Raw genomic sequence first — 20160 nt, forward strand, 5'->3', positions numbered from 1 at the left:
GGTTGATTGGTGACTCTAAAGTGCCTCTAGGAGTGATTGTGAGTGTGTGTGGTTGTTTGTCTGTCAGCCCTGTGATAGACTGGGGACCTGTCCAGGGTGGACCCCACCTCTCACCCAATGTCAGGTGGGGTTGGCTCCAGTACCCATGTGACCCTCCTCAGGATAAGCAGTATAGATAATGGATGGGTGTAAAACAAGACATCTGAAATGTGGCGAGTTGCAGTTCTTTGTTCTTTTGAGTTTGGATTGTCATCAGACCAAACAAGCCAACCATTTCCTGAAACTTACAGAACAAGTGATTAATCAATAAAATAAATGGAAGAATTTTAATGAAAACAGCATCAGTTCTAAAGTGTATATTGTACATACACTGTACATGGTCACATCACAAGATGCAATTAGAACATGATTGGTTGAGCTCTTCTGAGTCCTGAGAAAGGCTTTATCTAGGTGTTGTGTTGATGTGGATAGTGAGATATTCACACACTCAGCCTCATTTGTCCTTTTAATAAACAATGGTTATATTTACACAAAAAAAGCAAAATCATATCTTTACATCATTTAGTTTGAGATCAGATCTGATGGACTACAATCTGGCCTGGGCCACAGGCTTAAAAAATTTTTACACCCATGTAAGTAGAGATGTGGAAACAGTGCTCTCTAAATAGCTGTGTTCTGTGGGGTGATGGTTGAAAGCACACTCCCAGTGCGTTGGTAATTACAATGTAATTTGATACGGCATCACAGACAGAAGACAGGAACATGAGAATCGAATTCAACAGCATGTTGTTGGTGTGCAGCTGCAATGTCTCTTGTCTTGACAGTCCAATGACAGGGTGTGGAGAGAAGGTGGAGAAGGGACAAGAAAGAAGAGAAGAGGAGCTCAAGAATCATCACTTAAAAAGAACGATTTATTCATATTTTCTTGTGTCTGCTTCACATGGACATGTGCAGTAGTAGTAATGGCAAAGCTGGCTTCACTTGGTAAACTGAGCCTGCAGCCAGAGTCCGAGTCCTTCCGTGCCATGTTTTCCTGGTTAAAATGTGCTTCGTCAAATTTCTCCCCATTATATGCTTTAAAATTACATGTGAATTAATCAAGTCAGAAGAATGTGAAGAAGCAAACACTTGAACCCGAATCATCCACTGCACGACCCTTTGTTATTGGGAGCTAAGAACGGGGGTTGTAGTTATCTCCTCGTCTTCGCTCAGTCATCCCCCAGGCGGAAGCCTTGACCCCAGTTGTGACGTCCTCCCCCACCTTGTCCCGCCTGCTCCTGGGCAGCTGGTCTCCTGGTGGGAGGGACCCCAAAGCCCGACACCCCTCCCCTCCTGGTAGGGAAGAGCCGATACCTGGAGGGAAGAAAGAGATGAGGGGGAACTCGTTAAAAAAAAAAAAGATGACAATTCGCTACCTTATTCCTCATTTATGTAAAAAAAAAAATAGAAATTTAGTAGCTGTTTTTTATTAAACTAACGTATATATTTAGCACAGGTTTATTGTAGTTTTTATATTATTCTTTTGTAGTAATGGTATGCAGTACAGTATATTAACCAGGATGCACCATATTACCAAAACAAATTCCTTGCATGTGGAAGCATACTTGGCAATAAACCTGTTCTGATTCTGAAAAGCATTTTTGTAGTTCTAGCTTCAGATCTAGAGACAAGGTGGTACAAAAAATAGGTCATAAATAAATTAGAACAGCAACACAAAGCGGTCAGGCACATCAGTATGTTAATTTTGTGACTAGACAGGCTGCTGATCTTGGTATATATGTTAGTTTGTTGGGGTGCTAGGTTTTTCATATGTTGTCTGCTGGTTGTTGTTTGACACTGTGCATGGGTAACTACTCTAGTTTCCCCTCCCCCAAGTTCTAGTCAAATATCTAAAACACTTGTTTGGAAGTAAAACCAAAGTGAATACAAGTCAGTTTATTTCATTGTGACAGTGCACAGAGGAACAGCTGCATGAAGATGACTCTACAAGAGCCAGTTTCTCTGAAAGATAATGAACGCTTGAGGTAATAGTCTTAACTAGCAGCAAAACCTCTAAGTCCATTAAAATGAGAAGGGATGTGTATTATTGTTGATTAATTTGACTAAAATGCATTAGTTCCTCTTTCATACGTTACACAGCCTCACTTTAAAGCCATACTGCTGCCGTTAGCCACCATATGGCTATAGCAGCAAAACCCTCTAAATGTGCTGAATTGATCAAAGGTTGGTTTCATTTCTTATGAAGTCAGACTTCCACTGGCAAGAAAATTGATGTTTCCTCTTTCAAAGTTACACAATCTTGCTTTACATTTATGTATAACACACCCATGACATCCCTGAACCTGAGCAATGAAGCTGGTGAGGAATCAGTAATGAATGAAAGGAATGAAAGGAAACCCATGCTGGGAAAAATACAAGATAAAAACTTACAAGAACTCTGGTGTGGTGAGGAAGGAGCGTCCTCCCAGGTCCATGGGGTATTTGAACATGAGGAAGAAGTAAAGGTGACCCACCAGGTTCCCTGTCAGTTCATTCACAAAACTGCACAGTATCGGCAAAGAGAAGGTGATTAATCCACATTATACAGTGTTGGGGTAACATGTGCACCTTCAGTTTAACACCTTACTTTGGAATATAGACAAAACATTCTTTACTTTTATAGCACAGTGTGTTAAAAACATAACTATTGAACAGTCTTCAATTTAACTAATTAACAATAGTTACTTACGAGCCTCCAATGATGAAGTTGAAGGCCAGGATGACCCAAGGCAGATAATGTGCCTAGGACAGAGCAACAGAAAATATTAGGAATTTTGGAATATCAATATTGGGATTGTCTTCACAATGAGTAACAGAAAGGCTACACATTCAGGTAGTTACGTGGAATACTGACCATATTATGACAGTCCATTCCATAAAACCATGTTATTTTATGTGTTCTGATCTTACTGTGAAATTCAGTCTTTTATACCCTTAACAACAGTTTACTGTGTAGAAATGTACAATGTCTGATCGAGCTGAAACAGTAACAAGTGTTGGTGATCAAACATGAGGCACCTTGAATCGTGTTCCAAACCAGAAGGACACGACCATGTCTTTGTTGAACTGAGCCCAGACGTACAACACCGACATGATCAACGGGATCATCAGCAGCTGCAAACATAAACAGTATGAGTCCAGGCCAAAAAGCATCAACAACACAGCTGTGTACGGTGTTTTCCCCAATCATTTTAAAGGTTTATTAAAATCCTGGTCACATCAGGATTTGAGGGCTGTATCACAAGGAAGGTTTAGTGGGCTAGCCAGCCATCTCTGGGTATCACTAGCACTTTTGTTATCACTGAAAACAACTGATTCCTATAGGACCCTGACATGGGGAAAAATACATAAGGAAAATAAGAAACTGTTGCTTACATTTCCTCTATGTTTTGGCAGCAGAACCATTGTTAATATACTTTATCACTTATTCATGCACCAAAATGTCCCAGTGGAAAATAAACAGACAATCACTTGACTTTAAATAACTTCTGAACTAGTTAAGGAAACCAAGCATATTTCACACTTAGACCTTTGCTTTTATTATAGCTGGACAGGATAAGCCTGAGCTCACCGGTAACCGTTTTCAATATGCACTACCAGTTATGCTGGATCACCAGTGTTAGATGTAGTAACGCCAGATGACCCAAAGAGGGCACAAGCTGAAATTGCCTCTTGGTACACACTCCTGGTTTGCAAGTTTAATGCTATAAAGCATCAGATCACAAAAGCAGTAATTGCAAACAATTGCTATATGCTTTATATACTAAACAGTGGCCACAATTTCATGTTGTGGTAAAAAAAAAAAAAACACAGGACTCTTACCCGCATGTTCATCAGCAGCCCAGTTATCTACAGCTAGAGAGTCAAGGACTACAATCTCGTGGGTCTTAAGATTACTTCAGCTGGTGACTAGGTTTCCCTTGAGCAAGGCATATGACCTTGGCAGGTCAGACCTCCCACACCTCAATTATTCACCCACCCACTGCCACAGTGTGCCTGAGGTGCCAAAAACTCAACTCTTTTTATTAAAGCCAAACACAATCTTTGTCCACATTTTTTTCTTATTATAAAAATATGTCTGTGGAAATCCAGACAAGCTGACAATCAGAACTGAACTCCTGAGAGAAGGACAGTGTGAGATGTCAGCCGGGCCACAGTGCTGGTGCTTGCATGTGACCTAGACTAGGTTTCTGCTCTGCAGAGGTAGACTGACACTGGGCCACTGGCACAGAGCCACCCTGACATGGCACAGTGCTGCCCAGAGACAGATTGGGGTACAAAAAAGACAGATGAGAGTGAAATGCTGAGGGGAAAGAAACCAACAAAGTGTCTAAATTAATGGTAGAGTGGAACATGTAGAAGGAATGATTTGATTACAGTTTAACAAGTGTTAAAAAGTGGTTGGTGTTTTGCAATGCCAGTTAAAGGATACAATAATGCAGATCCAGTTGAAGAAAAGCATGAAGATATAGTCTGCAGGTCTGCCATCAAACGCCCCTAGACAACAATGTCAAGAAATAAAGATTAGCACGACAGAAAGAGAAGTTAAAATGGCTGCATATGTGTAAATCACTGAGGCCACTAGTCTCACCTGTCTCTAACCGAGTGGAGTAGTGGTAGAGGAAATACAGGTTGACCAGATACAGAAACCCAGTATTAGGGGTTACTGGGAAATACAAGGTGGCTGTCACTGGTCTCCAGAGCTGAAACAAACAGAACAACCATTCATCAAACATAAATGCAGTAAGATGTCAACATAGCTGTGCTTAAGTACAGATCTTCTTCAAGGCTTAGCTTGGAACACATTAACTCTGGCAACGACAGCTGGTATTCCTCTGCAGAGTCTAGTGGTACCTTGCAATTAGATTCAAAAATTTTATTTGATGATAGCAGAAGTCAGAGCAACACGGTGTTTAAGATGCGATGAAAGGATAAAGCATCTTCTGTGTTTAAATTGCTAACTATTGAAAACATCACAAGATGCAATTAGAACATACAGCACTGAACTGAAGTGGAACAAATTACCACTGTATAATAAAATCTGAGTGATTATGTAGTCAATTAATAAAAAAGGAAAGAAATTAAACTATTTAAGTTACTGAATTAAATGATTCAACTGTTTAATGAAGCAGAAACTTCAAACACTCTGGTTCTAGCATCTACAGTATGAGGATTTTGTACTTTTTGTGTTTTATAGCTGTTATAATTAAAAGCCTTTGGGTTTTGGACTGTTGGTTGGACAAAAAAAGTATGAAAATGCCACTATGAGCTGTAGAGGTTTATGATGGGTATTTTTTTCCTCTATGTTTTTGACATTTTACATATTAATAAAAGGTCAGCAGTACAGCTGAATAAATACAAAATGTCAACAGGAAAAAAAAAATCAAACTTTATATATAGGCCTACTGCATATATTGCATATTAACAACAAAATGAATCACAGTTTTAATCACTATGTTCCCTTAAGAGTAATAGCCTACAGCAGGTCACAAGGTAGAGATACAATTTCCTATTCGGTTGTCTAGTGACAAAATAACCCCAAGTAAATAGAATAATACTATAATAAGCTATCTAGCTGCAGCTCTGTGTGTTCCTCAGCGATATCAGTAACCTGTTATTACTGAAATACAATTACTCAAAGTAAAAGTACCGCAAACTCGTACAGTACTTCAGTGCGTGTATTTGGTTACTCTCCACCACTGCAAGTAACCAGCTCAATTCTGGCTATTTTAGCCTTTGAATTTAGTCTTTCAGGATACACATTTCCTGCCCGTCACCTAAACTGTAAAACCTCAGCGTTTGCCTGATGGGTGAAGCTTGCTGTGGCGGAGTAACACGTAGTAAAACACTGCCTTGTGGGGTTTTTCAGAGCAGGAAAGTACCTTTAGTACTACACTTATGTTATATTTACACCTTGTGTCAGTGTTGCTAAATTAAGTAGCATTTGACAGTATCCGGAAGTCCTAACCTTCTACGTCTCGGCCTCTCATTGGCTGTCACACTGCTCAGGCCTGCTCAGAGAGTGCTGTTAGCCACCTGCTAACTAACCGACCAAATCCACAACACAACAACAACATCATTTATCGATCACTCCAACATACTCAGGTGAACTGGACCAATAGAAACTTACATGAAATCTATAAAACACCAATTCCGAGTCCAGCATGAGGTGTCTGAAATCAACCAATCCTAGTTTCCCAATAAGGGGAACAGCAATGGAGGCAGCAAACCAGCACCGGGTGATGAAAGGGATGCTTCTGAACCAGTCCCCGATATCTGACATATTTTCCTATGATTACTGCCCACTTATAATCCTAAAACAAGAACTATTCTTTGAAAATGAAACAGTATCCTCAAAAAAACAGCAAGCCCCTCGCCGTTCTTATATCGCAACCGCTCCACTGCCAAAGTTTACATGACGTGGCTAATCACAGGGAGCTAGCTTTACATTTGACGACGTTACTGAGCTCAGAACAGACACTTCCGTTGCAGATTTTCAAAGTAAACCCAAAGGGACTACTACCGCTGCCGCTAATACCACCAATTAACGATAATGAAAACTTCTTTTTTATCGATTTAAGGCATAGAAACCAACAAATGCATTGAAACAATGGAAAAATAGCCAGACATTTAAAAACAACGACAAATTAAATAGTTTATGAAATAGGAACTATTTCTCATTAACATAACAATTAAATACAATGGACTTGCTGCATATAGCATACATAATGTTAGAAGAAGTGAATGGCTCATATTCTATTTATTAGAGAAAAAACAAGAGGAATTAGTAGTTCTTTTGAAGGACAGGACAGATGTGGTACAGTTACTCAAAATATAAAATCAATTCAAACAACTTGTTGCTAGGAAAATGGGTACTTTCATGAAATGATACCCCCATTGTTAATTGGTTTTAGATATATGTATTTAGAGTAGAGTATTTCTGTTAAAGTAATGTAGAGGTCACTTTATATTAAATAATAAATGCTAGAAAATAATATCTAGAGTACATGGAAATGTGCTTTTTTCTCTGGGCTGGGCTTATTCTTTTCAGACTATTACTCATTAAAATCATCATTATGTTCTTTATACTATGTCGACAATCTTCACTAACTTGACAGTTGATGCAGACAACACTAATGAAGGTTTATCTATTTCTCTTTTTTTTCCCCAGTCCTGGTCTTGTACATACATACAGTACATACCTACAGTACATACCTACATTCGTTCATTCATTTATTTATTTATTTATAAAACGTGATTGTTTCACGCTCTTAGTTTGAAAGACAAATGCCAGAACAGGATGTCTTTAAATGATCTAACACCAACTTCTGTAGGGTTTTGCTTTGCATTATAATAGTACATCCTGTAAAATTTGCAAAGGCTCCCACTTGACCATCCAGATGCAGCCAGCACCAGAAAGAGGCGTGCCAGACACAACAGTTTACTTGTCCTAAACTGCAGACATCTGTGAAGAGTGTTGGTTGAGTCAATGAAGCAGGTGGGCAAATAGGAATATAATTTGGATGTTAGAGAGGGGAGGCTTAAATGTAAATAGTAAGAAGCCTAATAATTACTTAAAATAGAGCCTAATAAAACCTCATGTTCTCACTTCACTTCATAGTTCAGAGAAAATAGATATCTGAGGTTTTACTTTTGTGGGGCCAATTTTGAATTAAAAGATATGGAAATATTTGCTCAGCTAATTCAATACTGCAAATCCTCATACAAAACAATGATGCAATCAGAAAAGAGATTTATGACAGCATCTGCAGTTGGAACATTGTTCTGAAGACACTGTTACACGCACACTGACTAAACAAATATAGAAGACTGGCAGGAGGAAGCGCTTCTGTCACAGCAAGCACTATCTCAGTTAATGGCCTGCTTGAAATTGGTGGGGATTGAGGAGGTTGTTCTGCATTGGTTAAAAACAGCACACTCTAGTGTCTCAAAAAGTGAACAGGAGAAGACATAAATCTGAAGTTATTGATTCTGAATTGTCCAAAAATGTTTTTCCCTTCAAGCTAGAAAGATTAGAGTTGGAAAAACATAATTTGGAGTCAACTGTTACACTTAATTTATTCTGTAAATATGTCCAATCTGCTCATCAGAGCTCATCCCTTGTTATAGATGTGGGAGAAGAACACTAGCATGAAGATGAGGGACACTGAGCTTGAAGCGAGAGAACATCCTTCCTCAGTTTCAATGAGTCACACTTGACACAGAAATAGCTTGGAAGGAAGATGGGGAATATGCTGGCCACAAATCATGTAGGCACATTTTTCTGCCCATAAGCTTCTGACCTATTTTCCTAAAAATCTGCAAATACCATAGTCCATGTTTATTTAAAAGTATATTATAAAAATGCTAAATATGCATATTTGAGCTAAACAATTAAAAGGCAACTGTGACATATTCCTTTTTTTTTTCTTAGCAAGATGGGGGCAGTTTACATTCTGCAGTTAAATTCATATAAATCCCTCCATATATACGGGTAGTATTATATCAGTTAATCCCGCATTTTTAATAATTCTATTTGTGATATCTTAAAATTTGAAAACCTTTAGACCAAATAATGAAAATGAAGCAAAGAAATGAAGACCCAAATGATTTTTCTGGCAGTGTGAAGAGAGCAGTGAAACAGCATTTAGACCTTCATGTCAGGAAGATTTATGGAAAATATAGGCCTCGTTGAGCTTTGAACTACAACTCCATTTATGTTCCACCAGACTCTCTAAGAGAATCCAAATAAACAAGCTATTCTTTGTCTGATAGAGAAACTGTTTTAGAGAACAAGAAGCAGAAAAAAAAGAACTACAACTCCCATAGTGCACGCCTCGGTTTACCTTTTACGTTGTCTTTGTGCGACAAATTAACCGTCCTCAAAACAAAAAACTGTCCAGAAACTGCAGGTTGAGGAAAACTGCTCATGTCAGGGACCGCTGAGCTCCGAACAACACTAAATATTGCTGAGTTTTTATCGCTATTTATTTATTTTTTTTACAGTTTCTCTGATTGTAGCCATTGTTTTGTAGCTAAATTTCCTGAATGTTGCGTTTTCGAATTTCGCGCTATTTGCTCCGCTTGTAAAGAGATTAGCCGGCTAACCCGTTAGGTAGCCATGATACAGTCACGATAAGTTAAGTTAAGGGTATTTTGTCTAAATGTATGGTCTGAGTTTTTACATACGTCGTCACAATGGAAGTTACGGACATCGGAAACAAGGAAGAGGGGAAAGTCTGGCATCGAAAACCAACACCAGGCAAAGGGTAGGTTTAAAGCTCACATTAAATGATGTTTTATGATGCTAAATGATATTTAATAAGTGCTTATGTTCCCGTGATGCAGCGGGAGTGACAGATTTGTCAGCATTATTTTGAAAAATGGTCCTGTGACATGTACCTCGGACCATAAATTATTATTGTAAGTCGACACGTGTTGCATTCTACCAGTACCAACTCTAGTGCACACACTTTAACCTTAGGTGGCAGACCCTAAGTGTGGATAGGTCACTATCTACTAAGCTCCCAAAGGATGCATCATTAGATTTATGTTACTGTGGCCTAACTGTGCGATTGGTAGAAGATTTACCTTCTTTTTTTTTAACAAAAAAAAGTATAACTTGGTCCTTTTTCCTTTATCCTTGCACTATGTCTAGGAGGATAAAGATTGAACATAAGAAATAAATATATAGTTTCTGTTTTACCACACACTTTGAGAACCACCACCTGTCTAGAAGTGTGCATACTGTCTAATCTACCTATTTCTCAAAGGCATCTTAAAGGTATCCTTTGTCTCAGTTAGGTATATAGGCTAAGGCAACCTTGGTCTCAAAATGCCTTTGGGAAACAGGGTCCAGCCAATGAAGAAATTAAATATCAGAATACATTCTAGTCAGTACCTGGGTGTTGACATTGTGATAATTTTAATAATAATAATTGAGCATGAGAGAAACTGTTGCAGGAAAAAGCATAACATTCTTAAGCAACTACTACTATTTTTAGGGTAAATTATAATCACTAGAAAGCAGTGGTGATTTACTGGAATGAATTGATTTTAGTCTACTGTCAAAGTGTGTGTTTCCCCTTTAATGTGTGTTGCTTGTCTTCCTCAGTGTGTTAGTGACGGTGGTCCGCACTGCTCAGCGAGCCAAGATTGTGCGCTTTCTCCATGTGACCTTTGACACCACAGGAGATTCCTTCCTGGCTGGGGACCATCATGGCAACATCTATGTCTTTGACATCAGTAGAAACAGGTGATTGACTATGCTCAAATCTCCCAAAGTAATTTAGTGTTTTAAATGTTTGCTTATCACTTGTGATATATTTCATTTCAAAGACTGGCTATATTAAAATTATGACTTTCACGTGTTTATGGTCTGCTTACTGTCAATACTTTTCAGCATTTTGTCTTAAAAATAGTTAAAGCTGAAAAGTTTCCTTTCTTTTATGACTGTGCTCAGTTTAGACAGAAAGAGGCACAAACATATCTACACAGACGTGGCAGTCATTAAGACATAAATGGGTCCCTTATAATTTAGAGTAGACCGTGACCTCAAAGTGGCCTCAGAGTGGCCTCAGAGTGCTTCCGCTGTGGTCTGATCTTATGCTTTTATTGCCTCTTTCTTGCAATCAGATTTCGTCTGGTGCAGAAGACAGGGCAGGCCTGCACTGCTCTGGCTTTCAGCCTTCGCAGGACCACAGAGTTCCTTGTGGCCCTTGCTGACTACACCATCAAGTGCTTTGACAAAGGTAGGATGGACATATCCACATAACATGTTGTTTTGTTTAGGTTATCTAGACACAAGTTCATTTGGAATGAAAGTTCTTCTTTTGATCTCTAATTCTCTTGTGTTTCATTCTAATTATATTCTTAATTTTGTGTCAGAGAATTGGCAGTCAACATTATCTTTCTTTCAGGTACAGAGTAGTTGGTTAGTTTAACGTAGACCCAAGAGGGAGTGTGTCATCCACTTCTGTCTGTCACTCGCCAGCCACAGTTAACGACAGAATAAATAAACTTGTTCTCTACTACTTGTCTTCCGTTTTTTTTGGACAGACACAAAGCAGCTGGTGAGTTGGATGCGAGGTCACGAGGGAGCAATTTCATCCATTTCTGTGCACAGTTCAGGCCGCTATGCTGTCACCACATCCTCAGACACGGCTCAGCTCTGGGACCTGGACACCTTTCAGAGGAAGAGGAAGCTGAACATCAGGCAGGCAGTTGGCATACAGAGGGTAAACATGCAGACATACTAAGTAAAAACAGCATTTACAAATAGTATCATTTATCACTTTATGAATGTAGTCATTCATCTGAGGAAGATTGTCAGTGTTTTTCTCAAATTTGGGATTTCGTTAATACTATATTTCTAGTAATTTTATGGCCATTTTTGTGTTGCAGGTGTTTTTTCTGCCTCTCAGTAACACCATCCTCAGCTGTTTCAGTGATGACTCTATCTTTGCTTGGGAGAGCGACACACTATTCTGCAAATACCAGCTCCCTGTCCCTGACTGTGGACCCAAAATTTCCTACAAGTCCTTTGCTGTCACGCGGTGAGTATTTCACATTCTGTGCAGCCGTTTATGTGCATAGCTCCAATAAAATAGACATGAAGCTAAAATAGGCTTCAGGTTACGGCTACCTGTAAAACAGGAGTGATATGACAGCCTACACACAACCAGTGTAGACAGCTGGAGTGATTAATATAGTGCTTATCGGTTGTGTGATACATCTCACAAAAACGGAGTCTGTAGTTTTATATATGGATTGGATTTGGATGGACTCCGTTCTGGCCAATACCGATCCTGTGAAAAATGCCCAAATACCGATGCCCAGTATCAGACCGGGACGTCTCTACTTCTTACTTTCGATAAGCAGATCAGGGCTGTGGTTAAGACCAGCTTCTTTTATTTAAGACTTTTAACCAGGGCGAAACCTTTTTTGTCACACGCCGATTTAGAGAAAGCCATCCATGCTTTTATACCTTCATGGTTGGACTACTGTAACGCACTTTATGTTGGGGTATCGCAGGCTTTGCTTCGTAAACTTCAGTTAGTCCAAAATGCAGCAGCCCGGCTGTTATCTAACTCTCCTAGGTATGTCCACATCACCCCGGTTCTTCGCTCCTTGCACTGGCTTCCAATTCAGTATAGAGTTAAATTTAAGACGTTGGTGTTTGTTTTTAAGGCTATCCATGGCCTCGCTCTGCCGTACCTGTCTGACCTGCTGTCGATTTATGTGCCGCGTAGAGCTCTTCGCTCCTCAGAACACTTGTCCCTAGCTGTCCCACGTTCTCGATATAAAAAAATGGGGCGACCAGTCGTTTGCGGTATATGGCCCCAGGCTTTGGAATTCTCTTCCCTTAGAGGTACGGTCTAAGACTGAGCTAGTGGTCTTCAAGTCGGCCCTAAAAACGTATTTTTTTAAACAGGCTTTTGATGTTTAGGCCGTTTTCACCTCCCTCGCTGCTTAATTTGTTGTTGTGTTACCTCCATCTCTGTATGGAATTTTTATAACTTTGTTTTGTATACCTGTGTTTTTACTCTGTTTATGTCTTTTACTGCTTTGGTATGGCCTAATATTTTTTAGTATGGTTTTACTTGGCGATGTTTGTTTTACTGTGCAGCACTCTGGGCTCTCAAGTTGTAGGGTGCAGTGTATTTCTTCATGACTATATTACCCTACACTTCATAATCTCATAAGCACAATAAAAGTGGATCACAAGGCTTCACACTGATATACTTGACTTGTGTTGACAGTGATGGTAAGAGCCTTGTAGCAGGCGGGCGCTCCAACTTGCTTCACTTGTGGTGTCTGGACAGTAAACAGCTTGTAAGGGTGATTCAGATGCCCACACAGGTCCGAACTGTCAGACAGCTGGAATTCCTGCCTGACAGTTTTGACGGAGGAGCCAGCCAGGTATGCAGATGCCAGGACCTGAGGACTGAGATTTGTTGTTGGTTTGTGTGTTTCTGCTCACATGCTTCATTTGTTTCCGTTTTAGTTTGTATTAAGTTAAATGCCGTTTGTTTGAAAGAATCCCAGACCTGGTCTATGTATTTGTGCATGTTTCGTGCCTATAGTCTGTTTTAATACTTGTCTATATGTGTATGTGTTTAACATGTTAACTCATCTGCAGTGTAAATCTGTTGATGCCTTTTTTGTCTCTTTAGACACTTGGTGTATTGAGCCAGGATGGCGTGATGCGTTTCATCAACATTCACACCTGCAAGTTGCTTTTTCACATGGGTTCCCATGACGACGCCATCACCACAGTGGCGGTCAGCCCTAATGGCAGACATATTGTGGCTGTTATGGATAATGGTAGCATCAATGTCTACAGTGTCCAGAGTCTCACACAGGAATTAAACAAGGTAACAGGCAGTTGTGATAACTAGTGTTGGAAAGATGAAGCCTCATTGAAGCATCGAAGCTTTCCCACCATTTGAAGCAAAAAACAATTCATGTGTGGAAGCTTCAAGTGACCACGAAACCGCCTAAGTTACCACAGAAATTTGTACACTCAGTTTATGAATTAATGACTTAAACTTTTCACAAGTGTGTGACTACATGTCAGTGTATGTGTTTACCTTCAGAAATGTGAGTAATGTGTGTCCAGTGCAGTGAATTGTGTAGCATTATGGTTATTTGTAATAGGCTATAACAAAATGAGCACAGCCTGTTTTGTAAAGCTGTCCCTAACACATGTGTGAGAAGTTTCTTTGACTGTACAGACATGGGAGGTGGAAAAATTGTGACTAGGCAGGGAAGGCGGAAAGTAGTCCTTTTTTTTATTTATTTAACAGCTGTTTGTTCTAGGGTCTTTGGGCTCAATCTGTTTTTTTAACACATTATTTCTGCAGCTTTAGAAAAAAAAAAGTTCACATGGAGCAGGGCTACATAAATAGCCTATCTGAGCAACAGGTGGTACAGATGATGGGCGCACAGTTTTGTGTGGTTCAGTAGGAGAAAAATGAAACACCAGCTACATTTCACTCAAACAACACAACATACATTATACATACAGGCATGCAAACTATTTAAATATGATTAAAGGAAAACAAGTATTACAACAACTGATGACAGCACATACAGTATGCATGCGATTTACTTAGTTAAAAATTAAATCGAAATGTTCCTATAATTTCTGTTTTGGTGCTGATGACGTGGCAATATGATGTAAATAATTGCACTGCAATGATCTTCAACACTCCAAACCCACGAAGTTTGTATTCCCCATCCTCTCCTTTTTTAATTCAAACATCCCACCAAGCGCTTTTTGTACCTGTAGCCCAGATGAAGCTTCAAACGTCATTGGTGATGTCACATTTTCTAAACGATACAAGCCATACACAAAGGTTCACTTTCCGCTGCCCCGAATACTCGACACATGCTTCGAAACCTTCCAGCGCTAGTGATAACAGCACAATGATGTGCAAGGTGGCATACGTTATTTTATCTGTTGACAATGACTGTTCTTCTGTATGTTTTGGTGTGTTCATGTTGTGTGTGTGTGTGTCTCTCTGGCTCTCACCCAGCCTCCTCCCTCCCAGGTGGCAGTCATCTCAGGAGGTGAAGCTAATCAGGACTTGTCAAACCTGAAGGTCAAGGTCAGATCAGAGGTAGTTCAGAGACCGGCCAAGAGTTCAGGCAGGCGGACTCAAGTGAAGATACTTAGACCTCCTCCTGGGTCTGCAGCTGAGGATAAAGAGGTAGGAACAACACACCCCAGTGTCCTAACACATTGTTTTTTGTAATAAACATGATTTCTTTTTAAGTGTTCAAAGTGTTTGTTTTTCCCACTGCACATTTGTTCACTTTATTTATGAGTGATGTAAAGTTTGGTTGTCCTAGCAGTCACCTTTCCTTTGGGGATGCAATGAGACTGTCATTTGATACATACGTGTTATGGTTTTGTGTTTGCCTTTGAGTAGAATGAGCTACCAGCTGGTCTGAATAAGAAGAGACTGGTGGCCCTGCTGAAGGCGTTTGGAGAATATCCTACTAAGTACAGGTAAAAATTACTTTCATAGGAGGAAGCTTCATATCTGATAACCAAAAAATACATTCCACTTTTTTAGCACTTTTGAAATGTGTTTTAAAGATTTACATGATATATTTGTGTGTGTGTGTTATTCAGGATGTTTGTGTGGCGGTCTTTGCTGTGTCTCCCAGAGAACTATGCGGCATACAGCAGTCTGAGTGATAAAGGCCTGCACTCAGCCTATGCCACTCTGAATGATAAGTACCCCATCAAAAGTCACAAGCTACAGAGGGGGCTGCAGAGGTCCGTACACTGACACACACATGCTGTATTTCTCAAACACACTTTGATCACAGGATTTTGACAGATTTAAGGTTTGTAACAATACAACCCTTCTGTTTTTCATCCACAGGGTCCTGTCTGCATTGGCTCACTGGGCAGCCATCTTTGGAGAGGTGGAGTACCTTCCCTTGGTGGCCTTCCCTTTTGTCAAGCTCTTCCCGAACAATCCTATGCTCTGCTTTGAGGTGGTGGCCACTGTCATAGGTACTTGTTGATTTTAATTATGGCATGTCATTTCCTCAGTGAATACGTCACTGTGACTCATTACAGTATTGCTTCATTAAAGCTTTGAAAATAGTTTAACTACATTTTTCATTGCTGGTATTATTTAGGTCTCTGAATGTTGAGGCATTATCAGCTTATTAACAATTTAATGAATGTTCTAGCTGAAGTTTTATTGATTTAGATGCTGTTTTACAGTGAACTGGTGTGAGCACTGGTTCGAGTACTTCCCCAACCCTCCTCTGAACATCCTGAACATGGCAGAGAACGTTCTGGCTCATCATGACAAGGAGCTGCTGCAGCACCTGGTGGACTGTGGCATCACTTCACAGGTAGCAGCACCACACAGCTGGAATAGCAGGGTGGACTAGCGGTGAAGTTGCCCCAGTTTATTTAGCATCTCTGTGTTCTCCCAGCTATATGTGTGGCCACTGCTGGAGACCTTGTTCTCAGAGGTTTTGACTCGTGACGAGTGGCTCCGACTCTTCGACAACATTTTCTCCAACCATCCATCATTCCTGATCATGGCCTGTGTGGCCTACGTCACCTGCTGCCGTGAGCCTTTGCTGCTGTGCTCCCAGAAACAGGACTTTGAGGTAACTACACAACCCTCTTCTCTGCTCGTCTCTTAAAAATAAACATCGTCCAATAGTCTGTCAGTAAACCCTTCAGCCTCTTCTCCTCCCTTCAGATTTCCCTCATCCCCTTTACACTCTGTTTCAGTACTTTTTTCACCATCGTAACAACCTGGACGTGGGAGCCATGATAAAGGAGGCCTACCGGCTGATGAGCAACACACCAGATGACATCCATCCCACCGCTATGTTGTCTGACTTTACAGCACTGACCAAGGGCCAGTACCCTGTGTTCAACCACTACCCAGAATTCATAGTGGAATATCAAAGCCGGGAGAGGGAGAAGATAAGATTGCAGGAGATGGAGTATCTCCGCGAGAGGTGAGATAACAGAGTATTAGATAAGTCATAATAACAGAGGCAGAAATTCGTATTTGTTAGGCTAAAATTCATGTTGGGTAGTAAAATTTAGAGTGCGTGGTGAGTGTAGATGCATGAGATGTAAGTGTATATGTGTTGTGTAAACAGGCAGGAGGTAACAGCGCTTCGTGCAGATTTTGTGCGTCGCCAGGCTGAAGAGGAGGCCTATTACACTCAACAGGTAGATGGTTTTTTTCAGTTTTCCAAAACTGGTTTAAAGCAAAGATTTCATGGTAATGTATATAGTTGTCTTGCCTATATAATTTATGTGCATATGAAACACAAGCATGTGATCTAAATTAAGTAAAGTGAATTGCTGTACTTTGATATGAGCACAGGAGCTGCTGCAGAGGGCAGAGGAGCAGCGCAGAAACATCCTGGCACAAGAAGAGGAGAAACTGACACAGCAGAGGGCAAAGTAAAAGCACAAGACATACACAGTTCCACAGTTCAGTTATGGGGAAAACAAAAGATTGTGATTTCTCAGAATTGGTTGCTCATACTGCTACATGATTTGATTTGATTTGATTTATTCTTTCAAGCATGTAAAGACAGTTGATATGTCAACACACATAATTTTACACATATCCAACAAACACATAATCCAATATCAATTTGCTTATACCTAGTACATGGTTGAATGGAGTAGGAAGAAGTCAGACTTATCCAGTCCTACCCCATGACATCATCTTACCATCATTGGTTTGCAAGCAGTATCTCTACATAAATAATTATCTTCTACACCACACAAGTAATATACTAAAGAATTATTACAAAGTGTTAACATTCATACACCACACCCACAATGTTCCATCTAATTAATCATTAAGCCTGTTCTTGCATATATCTTGATTGACACATACCTTTATATTTATGTTTAAACTCGTCAATTCTATTACTATTTTTTATGTCCACACTTAAATTATTCCATAGTTTTACCCCACTTATAGAAATACAAAATCTTTTTTTGGTTGTACGTATACCATGAATTTTTTAATTTAACTGGCCCCTTAAATTGTATCCCCTTCCCTTTCATTAAATAGTTTTTGAATTCCACCAGGTAATAAATTGTTCCTGGCTTTATACATAAACACTGTAGTCTTATATCCCACTAAAACGAAAAAATTTTAACAATTTAGACTGTATGAAAGCTCCATTGGTGTGATCCCTATATCCCATCTTATGCACACTTCTTATCGCTCTTTTTTGTAATATATACAATAGTTGAAGTGAACTTTTGTATGTATTTCCCCAGTTTTCAACGCCATACTCTAAGTATGGTAGAATCAATGAGGAATACAAAATGCGTAGTGCTTTCCCATCCAAAATATATCTAACCCTTGCCAATATCGATATATTTTTTGCTATTTTGTTCTGAACATATCTGATATGAGATTTCCAGGAGAATTTGTCATCAACTATGACACCTAGAAATTTAATTTCATATACTCGTTCTATATTAGCTCCCCCAATTTTCAATTGAGGTTCATTATCTAGTCTGTGATTCCCAAATACCATAAATTTAGTTTTATCATGCTCTGCAGGTTAGCAGCCATGAAGAGAGAGCTGAAGGTGAAGGAGTTACAGTTGCTGGATGCAGCTAGAAGACGCTTTCTCAGACACCAACAGGACCTGAGAGCCTCTCAGATACAAAGGCTAGACCAGGAGATCAGTAGAAAGGTGCCACAGAGACCTCTGGTCTTACATAATATGTCGCTGATAGATTGTTAATGCCTGTTTGTTTAGTCATTTATTTTAGGTATTTCATGATGGGAACAGACAGTATGCAAGAAAAAAGTTCACACACTGTGCAAACCGTTCAATCTTGCTTTTTGCCTTTAAGCTGTTATTGGTTCAGCACCTGTGCATGTCCTATGCCCTTTTGCTGTAATTAAAACAATACTGTTAGAGGATAATCCTGACCACACCAAAAACTATAACTGTTAATTTAAAGCTCAAATTAGACAGCAAGTGCAGATTTAGCTGCAAGCAACATTTAGTCATCATCTGTTTATCTCCAGTATTTAAAAACCTTTTCTCCATGTGTTTACAGCACAAGCTTATGATTGCTCTCCATGAGTGGCTGTGGCATCACTTTTAGTTTTGTTTTGGTTGGTGAAGCAGAATTGAATCACATTAGAAATCTAGGGATGTACTATAACCTCAGCTAAGTCTGTATATTGTCAGGCCGGTTTCATTGGTTTCCTACTAGAGATGCATCTAATAGCTTCCACGTTCTGCCACAGATGGATCTGCGAGAGCGAGAAACAGCCGCAGCAGTCCAGGATCTGGAGGTCAGACAGATGGAGCTGGAGGCTCAGAGGAGACGACTTGAACAGGTGACAGACACCTCACAGTCAACGTCCCTGCCTCCTCCTCCTCCTCTTTTTGTGCCTTGTGTTTGCTTTTGTACCTCAGTAATATCTCCTAGCAACCTAGACCGTCATTTGGAACTGTAATACTATCAAGCTTTAAAATTTAAGACCCCCTTTTTTACTGAGCATTTAATAAATTAAAACATTTGACAGTATAAACAGGTAAGTCAGCAAGAAACACAACATACCTCCCCCTGCAGTTGCAGCCCTCATAGAGACACAATGTTGACCAGTGACAAAAGCAGTTGCTGTAATTGGCACCCTGAGGTTTTTGCTATGCCCTTCTGCTGATATTATAATCTAATTTCTGATCTCTACATTGGCTCCATTACGAGGGACTTTCCACCTTGTAATGACATCACTGCCTGTTTGTCGATTGTGGTAATGCTTCTTTTTCCATAACCGTTTCCTTCAGCATTTGTGGAAGGAGCAGGAGCACATGGGCCGGGAGGTTGAGGAGGAAGTGGAGTTGAGGATGAGAGAGGCAGAAAGAGAGGAGGACAACTACACAGAGCTGGTGCACAGCACAGAGACAAACCTGCAGGTTAGTGACACATTCCAGTATGGAGCCTGTGTGATAACTGACATATGTCAGCACATGATCTCAATGCACTCCTACATTTATCCAGACTCAAATCTTTGGCACAGGTACCTGTGATTTCCTCCTCTTGTATCCGTTAACTCTCTCTACACTCTCAGGCCCTGGAGGAGTCCCTGGCGGAAGCGTGCCAGCTGGGCTTGGAGTCGGACTGGCAGAGAGAGGTGGCAGAGTGCCTACAGCAGGTCAACGCCCAACAGGAGAGGAAGAGGGAGAGACTGGCAGAGCTTCACAGGCAAACCCTGGCAGAGGAGGAGAGATTGGCTGACACCATGAGAGATGTAGCAGGAAGGAAGGTGTGAACAACAAGAGTATGTTTGTCAACACATCAATTAATATGCTGTGTGGGTTTGTCTGTTACATGTGAAATTACTACGGCATCATTTATGGGGTTTTCTGTTCTATTTAAAATCATTACAACAAAATAGCTCCTACAGTACTACAAAATAATTCATATATATGTCATCAAACTGTGGGATTTGGAAAAATATGCTCTTTAGTTACTGTTATTCAGTTAGACAATGACTAATTTAATTTGCAGTGGGATGAAGTGATGAGTGCCAGAGACCAGGAGCAGCGACAGCCCTTGTCTTCAGCAGACAC

General features: G+C 40.1%; 2 protein-coding genes across 2 annotated transcripts in view; one reads left to right on the forward strand and one right to left on the reverse strand.

The window, feature by feature from the left end:
- Positions 1 to 883: 883 nt before the first annotated feature.
- Positions 884 to 6548, reverse strand: derl1 (derlin 1). The gene is made up of 8 exons (XM_020597274.1): positions 6170 to 6548; positions 4631 to 4742; positions 4472 to 4536; positions 3862 to 3888; positions 3058 to 3153; positions 2729 to 2781; positions 2431 to 2541; positions 884 to 1353 (listed from the first exon to the last, which is right to left on the reverse strand). The coding sequence occupies exons 1-8, from the start codon at positions 6320 to 6322 to the stop codon at positions 1209 to 1211; spliced, it is 762 nt and encodes a 253-aa protein (XP_020452930.1). The 5' UTR covers positions 6323 to 6548; the 3' UTR covers positions 884 to 1208.
- A 2345-nt stretch (positions 6549 to 8893) lies between these two features.
- tbc1d31 (TBC1 domain family, member 31) overlaps positions 8894 to 20160 on the forward strand; it is a gene marked incomplete at its 3' end in the record, with an annotated part of 11547 nt that continues 280 nt past the window's right edge. The window contains exons 1-21 of the mRNA XM_020597240.1: positions 8894 to 9308; positions 10154 to 10294; positions 10675 to 10790; positions 11098 to 11276; positions 11443 to 11594; positions 12801 to 12960; positions 13215 to 13415; positions 14580 to 14753; positions 14976 to 15055; positions 15182 to 15328; positions 15438 to 15571; positions 15788 to 15921; positions 16006 to 16185; positions 16313 to 16545; positions 16693 to 16765; positions 16923 to 17002; positions 18129 to 18264; positions 18831 to 18923; positions 19375 to 19503; positions 19659 to 19853; positions 20099 to 20160. Coding sequence (XP_020452896.1) covers positions 9238 to 9308; positions 10154 to 10294; positions 10675 to 10790; positions 11098 to 11276; positions 11443 to 11594; positions 12801 to 12960; positions 13215 to 13415; positions 14580 to 14753; positions 14976 to 15055; positions 15182 to 15328; positions 15438 to 15571; positions 15788 to 15921; positions 16006 to 16185; positions 16313 to 16545; positions 16693 to 16765; positions 16923 to 17002; positions 18129 to 18264; positions 18831 to 18923; positions 19375 to 19503; positions 19659 to 19853; positions 20099 to 20160 — 2870 coding nt within the window. The remainder of the gene's footprint in view (positions 9309 to 10153; positions 10295 to 10674; positions 10791 to 11097; positions 11277 to 11442; positions 11595 to 12800; positions 12961 to 13214; positions 13416 to 14579; positions 14754 to 14975; positions 15056 to 15181; positions 15329 to 15437; positions 15572 to 15787; positions 15922 to 16005; positions 16186 to 16312; positions 16546 to 16692; positions 16766 to 16922; positions 17003 to 18128; positions 18265 to 18830; positions 18924 to 19374; positions 19504 to 19658; positions 19854 to 20098) is intronic.

The sequence above is a fragment of the Monopterus albus genome, unplaced genomic scaffold (assembly GCF_001952655.1).
Source record: "Monopterus albus unplaced genomic scaffold, M_albus_1.0 scaffold33.1, whole genome shotgun sequence".
Taxonomy (NCBI): domain Eukaryota; kingdom Metazoa; phylum Chordata; class Actinopteri; order Synbranchiformes; family Synbranchidae; genus Monopterus; species Monopterus albus.